Consider the following 17,408-nt stretch of genomic DNA (forward strand, 5'->3'; position numbering starts at 1 on the left):
GATATGGCAGGAGCAAATGAAACGGACCACAAAGCTAATCCAGCACTTATCTTATTACTCAACATGTGCGTTATTGTAATACCTACAAAAATGTAGTTGAATTTTTAGACAGTAAACAGTCACACTGAATCAAGTCTGTGGGAGTGTTCTGTGTTCTCTCCCTCACCTTTTCAGGAGTTTCTGATAAACATATGAAACGATACAATAGCCTCCTGTGAACCTCAAACCAGACAGGCTGTCAGTTTGTTTCTGTAGCTCTCAGGAAGCAGTTATGGCTGTTTACAAACAGTTTGCTCTTTTATGGTTCCAGGACCCAGGATTTATAGAGCAGCTTTCAAAGCCCCTCAAACAGATTCCTCTCCTATCATTGTTGACTTTAAAGTGGAGAGGACTTTTATTTGATTGGAGGTTACTTTATTTAGCAATGTTAGTCTACAGTCCATGCCACTATAAACTCTAAGGTTTTGGACTCAGTGGACGGGGCTGTGCAGGAACAAATCTTTTAATTCTAATATGTTGGGGTGGCAGGGTAGCCTAGTGGTTAGAGCATTGGACGAGTAACCGGAAGGTTGCAAGTTCAAACCCCCGAGCTGACAAGGTACAAATCTGAACAGGCAGTTAACCCACTGTTCCTAGGCAGTCATTGAAAATAAGAATTTGTTCTTAACTGACTTGCCTAGTTAAATAAAGGTAAAATAAAAAATAAAATAAAAATTCATTTCCAAGACGTTTTAGAGCCATGTTACATCGCATGTTGATAATGTGAGCTCTGGCTCATTAACAAAAGGCTGAATGAATTGCAGTGGTTGCATGTATCACCATGCAATCTCTTTCAAGCCATTTATTAATTGCATAGTGTATTTCCAGTTCACTTACCAGACAGCGTTTGTGTTTAGAGTTGTGCAGCTCCTCCCTCTCCCTAAATATAGCATTTCTGTTTTAACATGGAGGAACTCATTATAACAGGCCACCTTTAATGAATTCCTGCCTATAAACTGCTCCGGTCATCTGGTCAAGTATCCAAATTATGCTAACCATGTTAATCCTAAACGACAGAGCTTAATTCATTAATTTGTGTTAAATTGAGAAATACCGTCTTTGGTCTGCGATATGGTAAATTGCTTTATTACCGTTAACTAGGCTAAAGCTTTAGTTTGCCTTTTTTCTAACCAGCCTTCCTGAATAGCTGAGCAGGGTGTAACCCAAACAGCCCAGTCCCACCTGCTGTCACTGTCAGAAGTGGGTCACCAACCCCGTTGGTCATTACATTCCCCATCACTGTCTCCCCTAGCAACCACAGAAACACACACAACAACAATATGCCAAAGACCAAAGGCCTATAGATATATCTGGAAATGTCACAGTAGAATGTTGTCACAGTACTAGGCATGCACAAATGCATGGTTATGCATCACCTAGATACCAGTGCCCTAATGTTTTTATGCAGCCACTTAAGAAACTTTGTCAGTAGTTTTGATCCAATGCCTGTGATGACTGCAACACCTAATTACCTTCTCTATATTATACATCTTCCTATGTTTAATGTCATTGTTTTCTCTTGTTTCTCTCATCACTGTGTTCTGTTGTCCTGCCACTAACAAACCTAACTCGTTGTCAATCGCTTTCAAGGCCACCGAGGAGGAAGTGGTAAGCCAAGCACCCCATCCCCTTACCCAAAGCGCATGTCTTGCTAGTCTCTCTATGACTCTGCTTGTGTGTGATCGTGTGTATCTCTGTCCTACATGTGTGTGTTCTGTCCCCTGAGGCTGTTGACTGTGTGTGTGGTCTGAGTTTTTGCTGTCTCTGGGTGTTCAAGGGATTCTTCTAACACGCAGCCGTACACTTGGCCATACCCTTAGACTAGTAGTGCTTCCTGTCTGCCCCGATCATGAGGTGGTACTACCATCACCAGCATGGCATATCCTGCAGAGCTCATCATTTGTCTGGTTCATGGGTTGTAAGGAAGGAGCTTCTTGGGAGACCTCTGCTACAGAGGTCTGACTAGTGGGTCAGGCTGCTGTTTCTGGAGCTGTCTTCCTCAATGTGGTACCGTTTAGCCATGAACTTTACTGTCGTTAGAGATTGCCCCGGACCTCATTTGGACCGGTCTCCCGGTCCCTGTACTGTTGTGTCCTTGTCACCTAGAGGTTCATACTGGGTGTGTGTTCTCTCTCCCTCCTCCAGTTTAACTTTGGGGACGTGGCTGTGCACCAGGCCATCCACACCATAGAATACTGTCTGGGCTGCATCTCCAACACAGCTTCTTACCTACGTCTATGGGCCCTCAGCCTGGCCCACGCGCGTGAGTACATAAATCTCTCTCTCTCTCTCTCTCTCTCTCTCTCATGTTCTCTCTTGCTGTGTCTCACTCTCTACCCTTTTTGGTTTCTCTTTGAAAGGGTACAGAAAAACAGTTGATTTCCTTCTCTTCCAACAGAGCTGTCAGAGGTTCTGTGGACCATGGTGATGCACCTTGGCCTGTCCTCCAGGAGCTTTGGGGGTTTCGTTGCCTTGTCCATCATCTTTGGGGCCTTCGCCGTCCTCACTGTCTGCATCCTGCTCATCATGGAGGGCCTGTCTGCCTTCCTGCACGCACTGCGTCTGCACTGGTGAGAGACACACTGATCTCTTGCACATAGACAATGTCTGAGGAGTCTCAAACTAAGGTCTCTAGAACTTTCCCTGCACTTAACAGCTACTGTAAGCTGTGGAGGGCTCCATCTTCTGCTAGTCTGGAGTCCTCATTGACTTGGGTCAAATCACATTTTATTGATCACATATACATGGTTAGCAGATGTTATTGTGAGTGTAGTGAAATGCTTCTGCTTCTAGATCTGACAGTGCAGCAGTATCTAACAGGTAATATCGAACGATTCCACAACAAAACAAAATACACACAATCTAGTAAAGGAATGGGATGAGAATATATAAAATATATGGATGATCAGTGACAGAGCGGCTAAGTCCACGATCATCTCTTTTGTTTTGCTGACATTGAGTGAGAGGTTATTTTCCTGACGCCACACTCCGAAGGCCTTCACCTCCTCCCTGTAGGCTGTCTCGTCGTTTTTGGTTATCAAACCTACCACTGTTGTGTCGTCTGCAAACTTGATGATTGACTTGGAGGTGTGCCTGGCCATACAGTCGTGGATGAACAGGGAGTACATGAGAGGGCTGAGAACGCACCCTTGTGGGGCCCCAGTGTTGAGGGTCAGCGAAGTGGAGATGTTGTTTTCTACCTTCACCACCTAGCGGTGGCCCGTCAGGAAGTCCAGGACCCAGTTGCACAGGGTTGACGAGTTTGGGGGGTACTATGGTGTTAAATGCTGAGCTGTAGTCAATGAACAGCATTCTTACATAGGTATTCCTCTTGTCAAGATGGGAGAGGGCAGTTGGGTGGCGATTGCATCGTCTGTGGACCTAATGGGGCGGTAAGCAAATTGAAGTGGTTCTAGGTTGACGGGTAGGGTGGAAGAGATGATCCTTGACTTGTATCTCAAAGCACTTCGTGATGACAGAAGTGAATTGCTATGGTGTGATAGTCATTTAGTTAAGTCAACTTTGCTTTCTTGGGAACAGGAACAATGGTGGCCATCTTGAACTGGGGGACAGCAGACTGGGACAGGGAGAGATTTTTTTTGTAAAATTTTATTTCACCTTTATTTAACAAGGTAGGCAAGTTGAGAACAAGTTCTCATTTCCAATTGCAACCTGGCCAAGATAGAGCAAAGCAGTTCGACAAATACAACGACAGAGTTACACATGGAGTAAAACAAACATACAGTCAATAATACAGTATTAACAAGTCTATATACAATGTGAGCAAATTAGGTGAGAAGGGAGGTAAAGGCAAAAAAGGCCATGGTGGCAAAGTAAATGCAATATAGCAAGTAAAACACTGGAATGGTAGTTTTGCAATGGAGGAATGTACAAAGTAGAAATAAAAATAATGGGGTGCAAAGGAGCAAAATAAATACATTAATTAAATACAGTTGGGAAAGAGGTAGTTGTTTGGGCTAAATTGTAGGTGGGCGATGTACAGGTGCAGTAATCTGTGAGCTGCTCTGACAGTTGGTGCTTAAAGCTAGTGAGGGAGATAAGTGTTTCCAGTTTGAGATTTTTGTAGTTCGTTCCAGTCATTGGCAGCAGAGAACTGGAAGGAGAGGCGGCCAAAGAAAGAATTGGTTTTGGGGGTGACCAGAGAGATATACCTGCTGGAGCGCATGCTATGGTGACCAGCAAGCTGAGATAAGGGGGGACTTTACCTAGCAGGGTCTTGTAGATGACATGGAGCCAGTGGGTTTGGCGACGAGTATGAAGCGAGTGCCAGCCAACGAGAGTGTACAGGTCGCAATGGTGGGTAGTATATGGGGCTTTGGTGACAAAACGGATTGCACTGTGATAGACTGCATCCAATTTGTTGAGTAGGGTATTGGAGGCTATTTTGTAAATGACATCGCCAAAGTCGAGGATTGGTAGGATGGTCAGTTTCACAAGGGTATGTTTGGCAGCATGAGTGAAGGATGCTTTGTTGTGAAATAGGAAGCCAATTCTAGATTTAACTTTGGATTGGAGATGTTTGATATGGGTCTGGAAGGAGAGTTTACAGTCTAACCAGACACCTAAGTATTTGTAGTTGTCCACGTATTCTAAGTCAGCCGTCCAGAGTAGTGATGTTGGACAGGCGGGTATGTGCAGGTAGCGATCGGTTGAAGAGCATGCATTTAGTTTTCCTTGTATTTAAGAGCAATTGGAGGCCACGGAAGGAGAGTTGTATGGCATTGAAGCTTGCCTGGAGGGTTGTTAACAGTGTCCAAAGAAGGGCCGGAAGTATACAGTATGGTGTCGTCTGCGTAGAGGTGGATCAGAGACTCACCAGCAGCAAGAGCGAGTGTCTGTAAACACTCCAGCCAGCTAGTCTGCGCATGCTCTGAGAACGTAACCAGGGATGTCGTCTAGGCCGGCAGCCTTGTGAGGGTTAACACTTAAAAAAAAAAATGTTTTACTCATGTTGGCCACGGAGAAGGAGAGCCCACAGTCCTTGGTTGCGGGCCACGTGGGTGGCACTGTATTGTCCTCAAAGCACGCAAAGTTGTTTAATATTTTTGGAAGCAAGACGTCCACGACGGGCTGGTTTTCTTTTTGTCATCCATGATTGTCTGTTACCCTGTGATATCCACCCTGTGAAGGAAGGAGCATGTCTTCAGTTGTTTCCTCCTCTGTCAGGGGGCATGGAGGTGTGGCTCAGCCCTGTCGCGCCCCCTGCTGGTGTAACTATGGTAACAGACATTTTAGCTCCAGTTTCTCGGGGCATCGCCTGAGCCCTCAACCGTGTGTGTCTCAATGGAAACAGGTCCTGTCTCTCCGTCCCACTGGTATTAAGCAGACCGGTGCTACTGGGAGCTGTGGTTATCCAGCTCTCACCTCCAGCTCTTTCTTTGGCCAGGAACCTGGAATCTCTCTGCATCCCATAAAGCAGTGGAGGATTGTGTGTGTGTGAGATGCTTTCCATCATGGAGAAACATCTGGTGTCTCAGAACAGTCCTTTTGAACTGGAAGGGATCATGCACTGGCACCCTCTCAACAGCACTGACACAGACCCTCATCACTATTTACCCAGCACATTGGAATCTAATGCTCCACTCTCACTGAAAGGCCCTTAGGACATGAGGCCTTCTAAATAACATTTTTTTTAATAAAAAAAAAGAAACATATTTTTCTTAGGGGCCACTAACACAGTTGTAAATTTGATTTCGAACTGCCATGGTAATGTCAGGCGTTGGTCAAATGTATAGCAGTAGTAAATGTTTATCTAGCTGTGGCCAACATGCATACCCACTTGCTCCTATTTCAAAACCATTTGATCCAGCCAAAGCGATTCCTCCAGTAGCTGAGAGAGTCATCCCTTAAACACTTCTTGGTATATTTTAGATTCTGACATATTAGCTTCAATCAAATACTGATTCTGTACTCCAGCTCTTTGGATTTGAAAGGATACAATGACTGTAGTTAAAGTGCAAACTGTCAGCTTTAATTTTAGGGTACTTTCATCCATATCAGGTGAAACGTTTTAGAAATTACAGCACTTTTTGTACATACCCCCCCATTTTAGGGGACCGAAAGTATTGGGACAAATTCACTTGTGTATTAAAGTAGTCAAACGTTTGGTCCCATATTCCTAGTACACAATGACTACAGCTTGTTGGATGCATTCACTGTTTGTTTTGGTTGTTTCAGATTATTTTGTGCCCAATAGAAATGAATGGTTTTGTAATCACTTTTATTGTAAATAAGAATATATGTTTCTAAGACATGCTAGCCTCACACAATAACAGGGAAGTTAGCATTTTGTGGAGGGTATGACATTTGTGTATCATTTCAACTTAAATGCTGGAATGCAGAGTAGAGGTCGATCGATTAATCAGAATGGCAGATTTAATTTGGGCCAATTTCAAGTTTTCATAACAATCGGAAATCACCTTTTATTTAATCTTTAACTAGGCAAGTAAGTTAAGAACACATTCTTATTTTCAATGACGGCCAAGGAACGGTGGCTTAACTGCCTTGTTCAGGGTCAGAAAGACAGATTTTCACCTTGTCAGCTCGGGGGATCCAATCTTGCAACCTTACAGTTAACTAGTCCAACGCTATAACCACCTGCCTCTTGTTGCACTCCACGAGGAGACTACCTGTTACACGACTGCAGTAAGCCAAGGTAAATTATTTATTTAAAAAAAAAACAATCAATCATAATCACTAGTTAACTACACATGGTTGATGATATTACTAGTTTATCTAGTGTGTCCTGCGTTGCATATAATCTGATTGAGCATACAAGTATCTGACTGAGCGGTGGTAGGCAGCAGCAGGCTCGTAAACATTCAAACAGCACTTTCATGCGTTTTGCCAGCAGCTCTTCTTTGTGCGTCAAGCATTGCGCTGTTTATGACTTCAAGCCTATCAACTCCTGAGATTAGGCTAGTGTAACCAATGTGAAATGGCTAGCTAGTTAGCGGGGTGCTCGCTAATAACGTTTCAAACGTCACTCGCTCTGAGACTTGGGAGTAGTTGTTCCCCTTGTTCTGCATGGGTAACGCTGCTTCGAGGGAGGCTGTTGTCGTTGTGTTCCTGGTTCGAGCCCAGGTAGGGGTGAGGAGGGGGACGGAAGCTATACTGTTACACTGGCAATACTAAAGTGCATATAAGAACATCCAATAGTCATGGGTTAATGAAATACAAATTCTACAGAGAAATAGTCCTATAATTCCTATAATAACTACAACTTAACTTCTTACCTGGGAATATTGAAGACCCATGTTAAAAGGAACCACCAGCTTTCATATGTTGTCATGTTCTGAGCAAGGAACTGAAACGTTAGCTTTCTTACATAGCACATATTGCACTTTTACTTTCTTCTCCAACACTGTTTTTGTATTATTTAAAACGAATCGAACATGTTTCATTATTTAATTTGAGGCTAAATTGATTTTATTGATGTATTATAATGTTAAAATAAGTGTTAATCGGATTTTGTGGTCCTCCAATAATCTGTGTCAGCGTTGAAAAATCATAATCGGTCGACCTCTAGTGCAGAGCCAAAACATTTGTCACTATCCCGTTAATATTATATAGTTTTCAGTCTAGGGAGAAATTACGATCTCAGATTCATAGAAACACAAACCCTATCACTTTTTTTCTTTTGTTTCTTTGCCTTAAATGTTCTGAAGGAAAGTAGTGCTAGTTGACTACATCAAATTTATTTATATAGCCCTTCGTATATCAGCTAATATCTCAAAGTGCTGTACAGAAACCCAGCCTAAAACCCCAAACAGCAAGCAATGCAGGTGTAGAAGCACGGTGGCTAGGAAAAACTCCCTAGAAAGGCCAAAACCTAGGAAGAAACTGAGAGGAACCAGGCTATGTGGGGTTGCCAGTCCTCTTCTGGCTGTGCCGGGTGGAGATTATAACAGAACATGGCCAAGATGTTCAAATGTTCATAAATGACTAGCATGGTCGAATAATAATAAGGCAGAACAGTTGAAACTGGAGCAGCAGCACGGCCAGGTGGACTGGGGACAGCAAGGAGTCATCATGTCAGGTAGTCCTGGGGCATGGTCCTAGGGCTCAGGTCCTCCGAGAGAGAAAGAAAGAGAAGAAGAGAATTAGAGAACGCACACACACAGGACACCGAATAGGACAGGAGAAGTACTCCAGATATAACAAACTGACCCTAGCCCCCGAGACACAAACTACTGCAGCATAAATACTGGAGGCTGAGACAGGAGGGGTCAGGAGACACTGTGGCCCCATCCGAGGACACCCCCGGACAGCATAATGGCGCTAAAGTTTTACTTTCTCTTGTAAGCATATTCTAGTGGAATATTCTAGAGCCCCAGCCTACCCAGATGAACATCTACCTCCAGACATGGGGAGGAATGACGAGCATGTCTGCTTCCTCCATTGAAAGGTTATCCAGCCGTTAGTTTGCAGGGAGATTTTATAAATGGAGATGGAAAGAGGGTTGTTTTTCGCTTCTGAGGACCAGGTCTAGGCCTTAACGTGGGTGTGATACAAAGTGGGTTACACAGGGAGGTTGTGGAATGGAGAGCAGGGGTCATCTCGCCATCTCCATCTGGCTTTGGCTTGATACAATCATTAAGGGCTACCTATATTGCACCTCAAAGAAACTAGTTTAAAGGGACTCCTCAGAATTACTTTCAAAAGATCTTTGTATAACCGTTGATGGTGCTAGACTAGTATGTCTGTGCAGCATTGATCTTTGCATTGACTGATGGTTCTTATTGCAATATGCCTGACGTTAACTGTCGCCTCTCTTGTTCTCTCTAGGGTGGAATTCCAGAATAAGTTCTACGTAGGCCAGGGCTTCAAGTTCCTCCCGTTCACCTTTGAAAGCATTCTGGAGGGAAGGTTTGAGGACTGAACACTGTCCTGAACACTGTCCTGACCACTGCTCCAAAACCCTCCCTGTTCCTCTTGACAGCCAATGTGATGTTGGTGTAAGGTAGACTCCACCCACCCTGGGCGTTGCACAGGAACCCGTGTGATTAACTCTGAGCTCGCTGGTCAGGATCTTGGGTAAAATAGCTCTTTCTGAAAATCTGAAGTTAATCACTTCTGTATTTCATATTCTGGTGCCGTGATTGTTTTGTTTGTTCGATAAATTATTTAATGTGTTTTGTTGTTGTGAAACCTGTCCAATGATGTGTTTGAACCTCCCTATGAAAATTGCACTTCTGATCATTGTAAATGAGGACTAGCTTTCCGGTAGTCTAAAATTGAGTTATTCTACAGATTGTCATTGATACAGTAGATGTCCATGGAAAATGAGAGAAAATGACACCAGGCTCTAATCCAGTAAAGGCTGGAGGTCTTTAAGTGTTTTTTTTTTTTTGTCCCTTGTCCTTACCAACATCTCCCTCTCACGTTGCTGCTCATATTAATACACAATGTTCACCCATACATTCTCTGCAGCACATAAAATCAGACCGACCTCTACTGTAAAAAAGTCTAAAGGGATTGCGTTTTACCATACAATGACTCTTCTTTATGTGACGCCGTATCAGAGGTCGATCTCGACACGTCCTATCATTTTCTGCCATTTTGACCTGATGTGTTCTATACTGACTGCACTGTTTTGGACTACATATCTGTGATGTGCAGTGAACTATGGGTAACCTGTCTGTCACGTGTCATATTAGTGTGGAGTATTTCAGAAGTGTAGAAAGTAGCTGGATTTTCTGTGATAATCCGTGACTATGAGATTATTGGTCATTGTGTGTTCATTCGTTTTTGTTCCACACCTGTCTAAGTGTTTACACCATGAGTGTAGGCCCGTATGAGGGGAGAGGGAAGGACAAACCACACAACAGGAATATGTAAAGGGGATCTGTGTATTGACGTCAACTAAATCTGTATATGATGGTGGTTGCATTGAGAATCTGTCTATATGTGTTTGTCATTAAACAGGAAAGAGCTGGTGAAACACATTTTACAATTCTTCTGGCTGGGATCGGTGGAGGGTCATATGTTTCAAGTGAGCAGTTAACAGATCAAGTAAATTAGTGTTGGGTTTTGAGTGTTTAAGGGTGTAAGATGCTGTTCAGTGGATAATTAATTGAATGCTAGCACCACACTTGCATTCAAACACTTTTTGGGGGGTAGTATGGCAAATGGTTATTGCATTATGCATGCTTTCAATATACAGTCACAAACGTCAAGGTCTTAGCCAAAGTTTTAGCACAGGCTATATGAATACAGGGATGACAACAACCAAGCCATGGGCATTTTCTGGTGGTTACTGAGTGTAGTGCAGGTATGGTTTTCAGCATCCGTGTCTAGTTTCTCAGCAGTCCCCATGAGGGAGCTATTGGACTGGAGTTATCACTGGTCAAGCAGCCAAACACATTCTCACTGTAAAAGCTTATTCCCTTGAATCATTCAAGTAAGGTAAATGTTATTTGTAGACAGTGCTCTGTTCTTCAAAACTAGTTGTCAACGGAAGGAAACTTAATTTGCACTGTAAGGGAACTTTTCCTTGGCTGTCCAACCAGAATCCGATGTGTGTAAAAAGGTCTTAACATCAGCTAAAACGTCTCCGTGACACATCAATTATTTGAATGACCTGCTCTACATGTGTACTGGAATGTGATATCTTAAAGCTCCATGCTAACCAAAGAAAATGAGTCCAGAAACGGCTGGGCACTTACTGTAGCACATCAAGGAACTCATCAACTCTCACATAATAGGTATTTTCTTATAGTAAACCACTTTTCATTGCATAATGGATTGACCTGATTAAGATTTATAATGTCAGGGGATTGTGTTTATGAAATTATTTCTCCAAACATCTTAAGTGCACACTAGATATTTCTCCTGTTGCACAGCTAGCCCTGTGGAAGACAGCTTGAAAATAGAAGCCCCCCCCAAAAGCACAAGGGAAGACATGTCGAGGGGCTCCTCAATTGAACTATATCTATGGGGTCTCTGTCTACATGGTGTGGCCCTGAGGCTAGTGTGGTTCTGATCCATGTGTTACTGTAAAGGGCCCTTTTAAACAGTAGTCCTCAGACAAGAGGGCACACTGTGTTCTTCTCCTGACAATATTTGTTTTCTAGGGCCCTCGACACTAGGCCCCCTATCTGTCATAACAGCACAAAGTAATAATAGTTGTTTATTTGGTGTACTTTTTTTTTTTTTTTTTTTTTTTTGAACTTTTATTTCCCAGCGTGTCATGGCTAAGCAGCAGTAAGAGCTGGCTTGCGTAAGAGACCTAGAATCCCCACTGTGTTTACATCACCAGCCCCAGCCCCCCCCCGTTGGTCATGTTTCAAAGCAGAAAGTAAGGATGAGTTTATTATTTTTCTCCTTTACCAAATTAAAATATACAGTGTTCTTTAACTGACCACAAATAATCTCCTTTGGAATGTTATTTTTCTAGTATGGTTACAAGAGATTTCTCCTGGGTCAAAATATGCTTTTACAGCTGTTGTAGTTGTACTGGCTCTGATTCTCAAATCTCTTCACATCCAATGATCCGGGTACAGTAAGATATAGGGACTTACAGGCTCAAGATGTGATAATCAATTAGAAACAAATATGTGCACAGTCACAGCTCTGTGGTGGGTATCACCCCCATTTCAAAGCCCAGTATTCTGTTGAATAACAGTATTTGCACAGTCTATTTTTAGACACTTGTGTGTACTGTACACTGCCTGTCTGTGTGTGTGTGGCCTGTGTGTACAGTACACAGGTCTATAGGGACTGCAGTGTACTCCAGCATGGAATTGGAACATTGTGTACCTTGCTAAACTCATTAGCTTGATTCGAACACCCCTTTAACATCCTCTTGACAGGCTTACGGAAGCTTTTTGTTTTTGTTTACCACAATCTGTGACTCGGAATTCGATCGATCATATGCTTTTCTTTAGGTCGGCACTTTTTCTTCCCTCCCACAATTGGGGCCAATGAACCTTGGAGGTGACAACCCCAGTGCTCAGCCAACCACAAGGTTCTTAGAGGTGAAAAACTGGCGGCACACACATCAAATAATTTCTAGCCCCAGTTATTGTTTAGTTTTTCCAATGTGCATCTGCTTCTACTGTCTGAGTTGCAGGCACATTGAAATGATGGAGAAATCCTATTCTAGCTTTAATCCAAGGCACCACTATAAACCACAGGCATTACTCAGTAACGGGAGTAAAATGATCTGTGAATTACAGGATCATTAATGACCCCGACTGTGGAACATGGACTAACCATAGCATGTTACCCATTTTGACCAGGATGACTGACCCAGTCTCAGAAGATGTATCTTTCAAGTAAAATATCTGACTTAAAAACAGGAATAAACTTTGATTGAAGAAATCAAGTCTCTCCTGTTTGCCATTGAATAACAGAGGAAAGACGAGACAATTTGTCCTGGGAGTTGTAGGACTTGTTACCTCTTGACATTCCTCTGAAGGCCCCTCTCTTTCCCCACAGCAGTAGCCACCTCTTAAACTTAAATAATGTACCATCTGTCAGTTTATCCTGAGACAGGTTAAAGAAAAAACTCCTTAAATTGACACAGCTGACGGATGGTGTAAGAAGGTAGAGTCGGAGAGACAGATGAGATGATAAAGGAGAGCGTTAGACACATGAGTGACTGGTACATTAGGTATGTTAAACGCCCAGGTGAGGCCGGGACAGAGAAACCCACTATTCTGAGTGCTAGGGTCTTTTCCTCGCGATAGTGTTATTACTGCTAAGAGCTCTGATAACATTGTTACAGAAACACTTTTCCACGACCTGTCTGGCCTCGCCATTGTTATCAGCTGTTTTTTTTTGGTGCAAAACGATTTGGCCGATTACATCAGGAAGTTTCTCACAATATGAACATCTGACTCTAATGACGGCATTACACACGCATGCACAAACACACCTCTGGGAGTGAGTTACATAACAACAGAGAGGGAAGGAGGTGGAGTGGAGGAGGAAGAAGCTGCAGACATAAATGAAACGATGACAGCCTTTCTTCTCGTTAAAGTGTCCGGTGGACCCCCGAGCAACCTTTAAAGTATTCTTAGAGGGTTCCAACATGTTCTTCCATGGTATCCTGATAAATCAGCTGGTTCTAAACTGTAAGAACACAGGTTTATTGGTTTCCCTGCCTCCTCGTCAACACACCCAGAACAGAACCAGTAATACCAGCTGCCATGGCCATCATATCATCACGCAGCACAACATTGTCACCATTCTCCTTTACGCACACACAAAATGACAGTTATGTCACCAAACCAGAACCAAAAACAGCTAATGCCAGCCACCAGCTGAAACCATCATGGTAAATAGTCTGATCCTCAACTCACATGGGCACACCAAGTGGCAGTTATGTCACGTCACTGACGAATCGCAAGTCATAGCTTGCAATTAAATCCAGGAAGCCAGAGTTTTATTGTTCCCTTCCTCTTTGACAACTACAAGCGTGGCAGAGTAGAAGAAGTCACAGGGTAGAGAGGTATTGAGAAAGACAGTTGGAGCATGAGATAGGCCAGGAGAGGAGGGCAAGACCAACAGTATCAGCCTATAGCAGCTAGAGAGCGTGTTGTGTACTTGACTGTTCCCCGACCCCAGAACCCCAGAGCTGAAGTGAACAGTGTACATGCGATTGGGATGGAAATGACTAAGAGCTCTGAATGATCCAGACCACCAGATTCAGTTCTGTTCCCCCTCACTCTGAAACACTGGACTCCCTTACACGCTAGTAGAGTCACAATGAGCCCACAGAGTTCACTGTGAGTGTGTGCGTGCGTGCGCCCAAACAACTGTATTTGGCAGTATTTTTATTGCTGTCAGTGAGCTTACCCACCACACAGAAAATGAACCCTATAAGGACTGGCTTAGCTGTGCCTCTTGTTTTGATTGTGGCCTTTTCAAAGGTATTGAGTTGAAGTTGAGAAGATCCCCCTGAGTTGAGTATCACCAAGTTCAATAATATCATTCCTGCCAATGCTGCCTGCGTCTTCCATGTTGTGGCAGGATGCAGTTGCCACAGACGGAGAAAAAACAGACCTCAGCCATCTGACCTAGCAACTTTTAGTTTAAAATGCTTTTGTGTTCTTAAGATTTTTTTTCCAGAGAAAGAATAAATATCTGTGCTTAACCAAAGGCATTCAATGTCTTGGCTGAGAATGCCTCGCCATGAGAAACATATTACCCGTGGTTAGGATAGGCTCAGTGCTCTCTGAACATTTTCTTTTTCTCTCTTCAAAGCGTGACTTAACTTGTGAAAGCAATTTTCTCTTTATTTTGTCTTAGTTGATATCTACAGAGGACACAAGCAGAACGTCACTACACAGTAGAGGAACAGTATTTGCATGTGCCATGGTTGGTCTTGTTATCAATAGGAAACACTACTGGCCATGACACACAAAGATATGAACCTCTGGGTCTTTTCTCATTGAGTCTTCTCTCAGTCTCCTGTGAACTGCACTTGATGACATGAGATACTTGAGGTCAATGCTGGAATGTAACACAACAAGTAAACTAATTGGAGAGGGCCAGACAAACAGGCACATACCAGATTAATTGGCATGTCAATGAACTGTCAATGTTGTAGGCTACACTTGAGCTACTAGAGGGCAACTAGAGTCATTTGCTGGAACACAGTTGGATCATTTGTCGGCCTGGGGATTCACTGGAATCTAATTGCTGTACCATTAACAATGCCTTAATAATTGTTCACATACGAAGCTTGTCAACTGATACAAGTTCTGATATTTAAAAGGTGAGCAGGTCCTGAGAGAGAAGAGCGTGAAGGGGGTGGGGTGGAGAGAGAGAGTATCCTAAGGCAGCCGAGCCTCCTAACCCCTCCAAGGCCCAGAGCAGGGATTGTTTTGTGACCCCCCCCCCCCCCCTCTTGACTATTCTGACATCAACATGATCACACCGTAATGAAACTTTAATCAGGTACATAAGAATCAAATCATTTCCCCATTATGTAAGGTGTGAGGGAGCAGCTTCTAGGAAAAATGAAAGACTGACTGAGAGATCTAGAGATGGAAGAGAATGGGGTGAATGAAAGATGAAAGACTGACTGAGAGATCTAGAGATGGAAGAGAATGGGGTGAATGAAAGATGAAAGACTGACTGAGAGATCTAGAGATGGAAGAGAATGGGGTGAATGAAAGATGAAAGACTGACTGAGAGATCTAGAGATGGAAGAGAACGGGGTGAATGAAAGATGAAAGACTGACAGAGATCTAGAGATGGAAGAGAACGGGGTGAATGAAAGATGAAAGACTGACTGAGAGATCTAGAGATGGAAGAGAACGGGGTGAATGAAAGATGAAAGACTGACTGAGAGATCTAGAGATGGAAGAGAATGGGGTGAATGAAAGATGAAAGACTGACTGAGAGATCTAGAGATGGAAGAGAACGGGGTGAATGAAAGATGAAAGACTGACTGAGAGATCTGGAGATGGAAGAGAACGGGGTGAATGAAAGCTGAAAGACTGACTGAGAGATCTGGAGATGGAAGAGAACGGGGTGAATGAAAGATGAAAGACTGACAGAGATCTAGAGATGGAAGAGAACTGGGTGAATGAAAGATGAAAGACTGACTGAGAGATCTAGAGATGGAAGAGAACGGGGTGAATGAAAGCTGAAAGACTGACTGAGAGATCTAGAGATGGAAGAGAACGGGGTGAATGAAAGATTAAAGACTGACTGAGAGATCTAGAGATGGAAGAGAACTGGGTGAATGAAAGATGAAAGAGCACCAGCGAAACATGACAGATAAAGACAAACAAAAAAAGAGAAAAGTGAGAGAAAAAAATAAGGAAGGAGGCAGGGGTATAAAAGAAAAGAGTCTGGGCCATTTTATTCCCATGGTGTCAGCTGCTAAATGTCCTTAAGTATTGAAATAGAGCATGGTAAGGCCATGTGTTGGCTTGGTCTTTCATACGAACAGCCTTCACACTAATCTCATAAGGAAGATCTCTCGAGACATCATATCGATATGATCTTATGGAACAAAGTCCAACATTCTATTTGCATAGTATTTGCTCTTTGCTCAAACAATTCAAATGAACACCGGTCCAGTGGTCCATATCCCTAATTCCAACCAGTTGTCAAACATGGTCAATCTTGGTTTTGTAACTGGTGATGTTGAGTTCAGTCAATGGTGTCTATATGGGAAGACAAAAGATTCCTCCTCTTCCCCACATTCTGCTTTTCTGATTCCCTGTTACATGTTCAACTCAGGGATCAAGGTTGTGACAACTTCTGCTCTTTTAGGATGCTTGGTTACCAGGGAACAAAAAGCTCGCTGGCTGCTTTTAGCAGGAACGATTTAGAATTCAGACGTCTGACATTTTCCGAACGGAACGGCCACATTTTGTTTTGTACATCAGCAAAACAGTTCACACAGAGTACGACTAACATCATGGCTGGAGATGTGAAGGGGAAGGGCAACAGAGATGAGTTAGATGCTGTAACAGATCATTGAATAAATGTATGTCCTGCTATGGTGGAATAAGATGACCAGGACTGATAAACCAAAGGAAAACCTCTACGTCAAAGCCTTTGCATCTGCTTCTCCTCCAGAGCAGGTTATCTTAGTGTCTATGGAAGCTTGACTTTATTCATCTATATTGGTCCAGTGGTTTTGAGCTGTAGTTCTTCCGTGAAGGCGTTGGTCTTGATATAACTACACTTGAATTCATTTTAAAAATCCTCACAATGGCTGTCTTCCAGGTATCAGGACACAATGTTCCCGCAACTGTGTGAAACCCAGCAACATAGGCTATGACTATTACCGCTGTCATGGTTTGCATAATGTGTGCGTGCGAGGGTGTGAATGTGTGTATGGGGTTGGTAGGTGTGAAAAAATAGCAATGGTGTAGAACAGAGCCACTCCTGCTGAGAAAACAAAGGCTATATTAACACGGGTGAATAAAGTGAGAGGGAAAGTTACTAACATTTGCATTCCAAAGGTCTGAGGAGCAGGATATAAGGGAAACGGTCACTCCAGGCAGGGCCCGTCTCTCCGTCTGTCCAGAGCTCAACACGGCCTGAGTGGAGCTAGCTGGACTTAGTGACGACCCTCCGCGGAAGAGCACATTAAAGCAAGAATCCAGAATGTTGGCATGCAGGGACATTGTCTCCCTTGTTACCTTGCAGAAGGTTAAACAGTGTGTGTGTACACACACACACACACACACACACACACACACACGTGTGCAGCATGTCACTTTAAGTGACACTGGTATTTCCTGTGAAGAGTAGCTAGATATTTCTGGAAACCCATCAGCTCTTCTTGCTACATTTAACTTGTTTCCAACAAAAGTACCAAAAACAGGAAAGACAGACACTTGGGAAATGGTCTTCAGTGTAAACTAAAGATACTG

The 17,408-nt window shown here is 43.3% G+C and overlaps 1 protein-coding gene across 4 annotated transcripts in view; it reads left to right on the top strand.

Moving 5' to 3' along the window:
- LOC118370824 (V-type proton ATPase 116 kDa subunit a 1-like) overlaps window positions 1-10,003 on the top strand; it is a 25,685-nt gene extending 15,682 nt beyond the window's left edge. For 2 of the 4 annotated variants that reach the window (XM_035755989.2, XM_035755990.2), the window contains exons 19-22: window positions 1,630-1,647; window positions 2,185-2,302; window positions 2,438-2,609; window positions 8,848-10,003. In XM_035755989.2, the coding sequence (XP_035611882.1) occupies window positions 1,630-1,647; window positions 2,185-2,302; window positions 2,438-2,609; window positions 8,848-8,941 (402 nt within the window). In that variant the 3' untranslated portion in view covers window positions 8,942-10,003. The remainder of the gene's footprint in view (window positions 1-1,629; window positions 1,648-2,184; window positions 2,303-2,437; window positions 2,610-8,847) is intronic. The other 2 variants (XM_035755991.2, XM_035755992.2) reach the window with 1 other exon arrangement.
- The last annotated feature ends 7,405 nt before the right edge of the window (window positions 10,004-17,408 follow it).

This window comes from Oncorhynchus keta, chromosome 5 (assembly GCF_023373465.1).
Source record: "Oncorhynchus keta strain PuntledgeMale-10-30-2019 chromosome 5, Oket_V2, whole genome shotgun sequence".
Taxonomy (NCBI): Eukaryota; Metazoa; Chordata; class Actinopteri; order Salmoniformes; family Salmonidae; genus Oncorhynchus; species Oncorhynchus keta.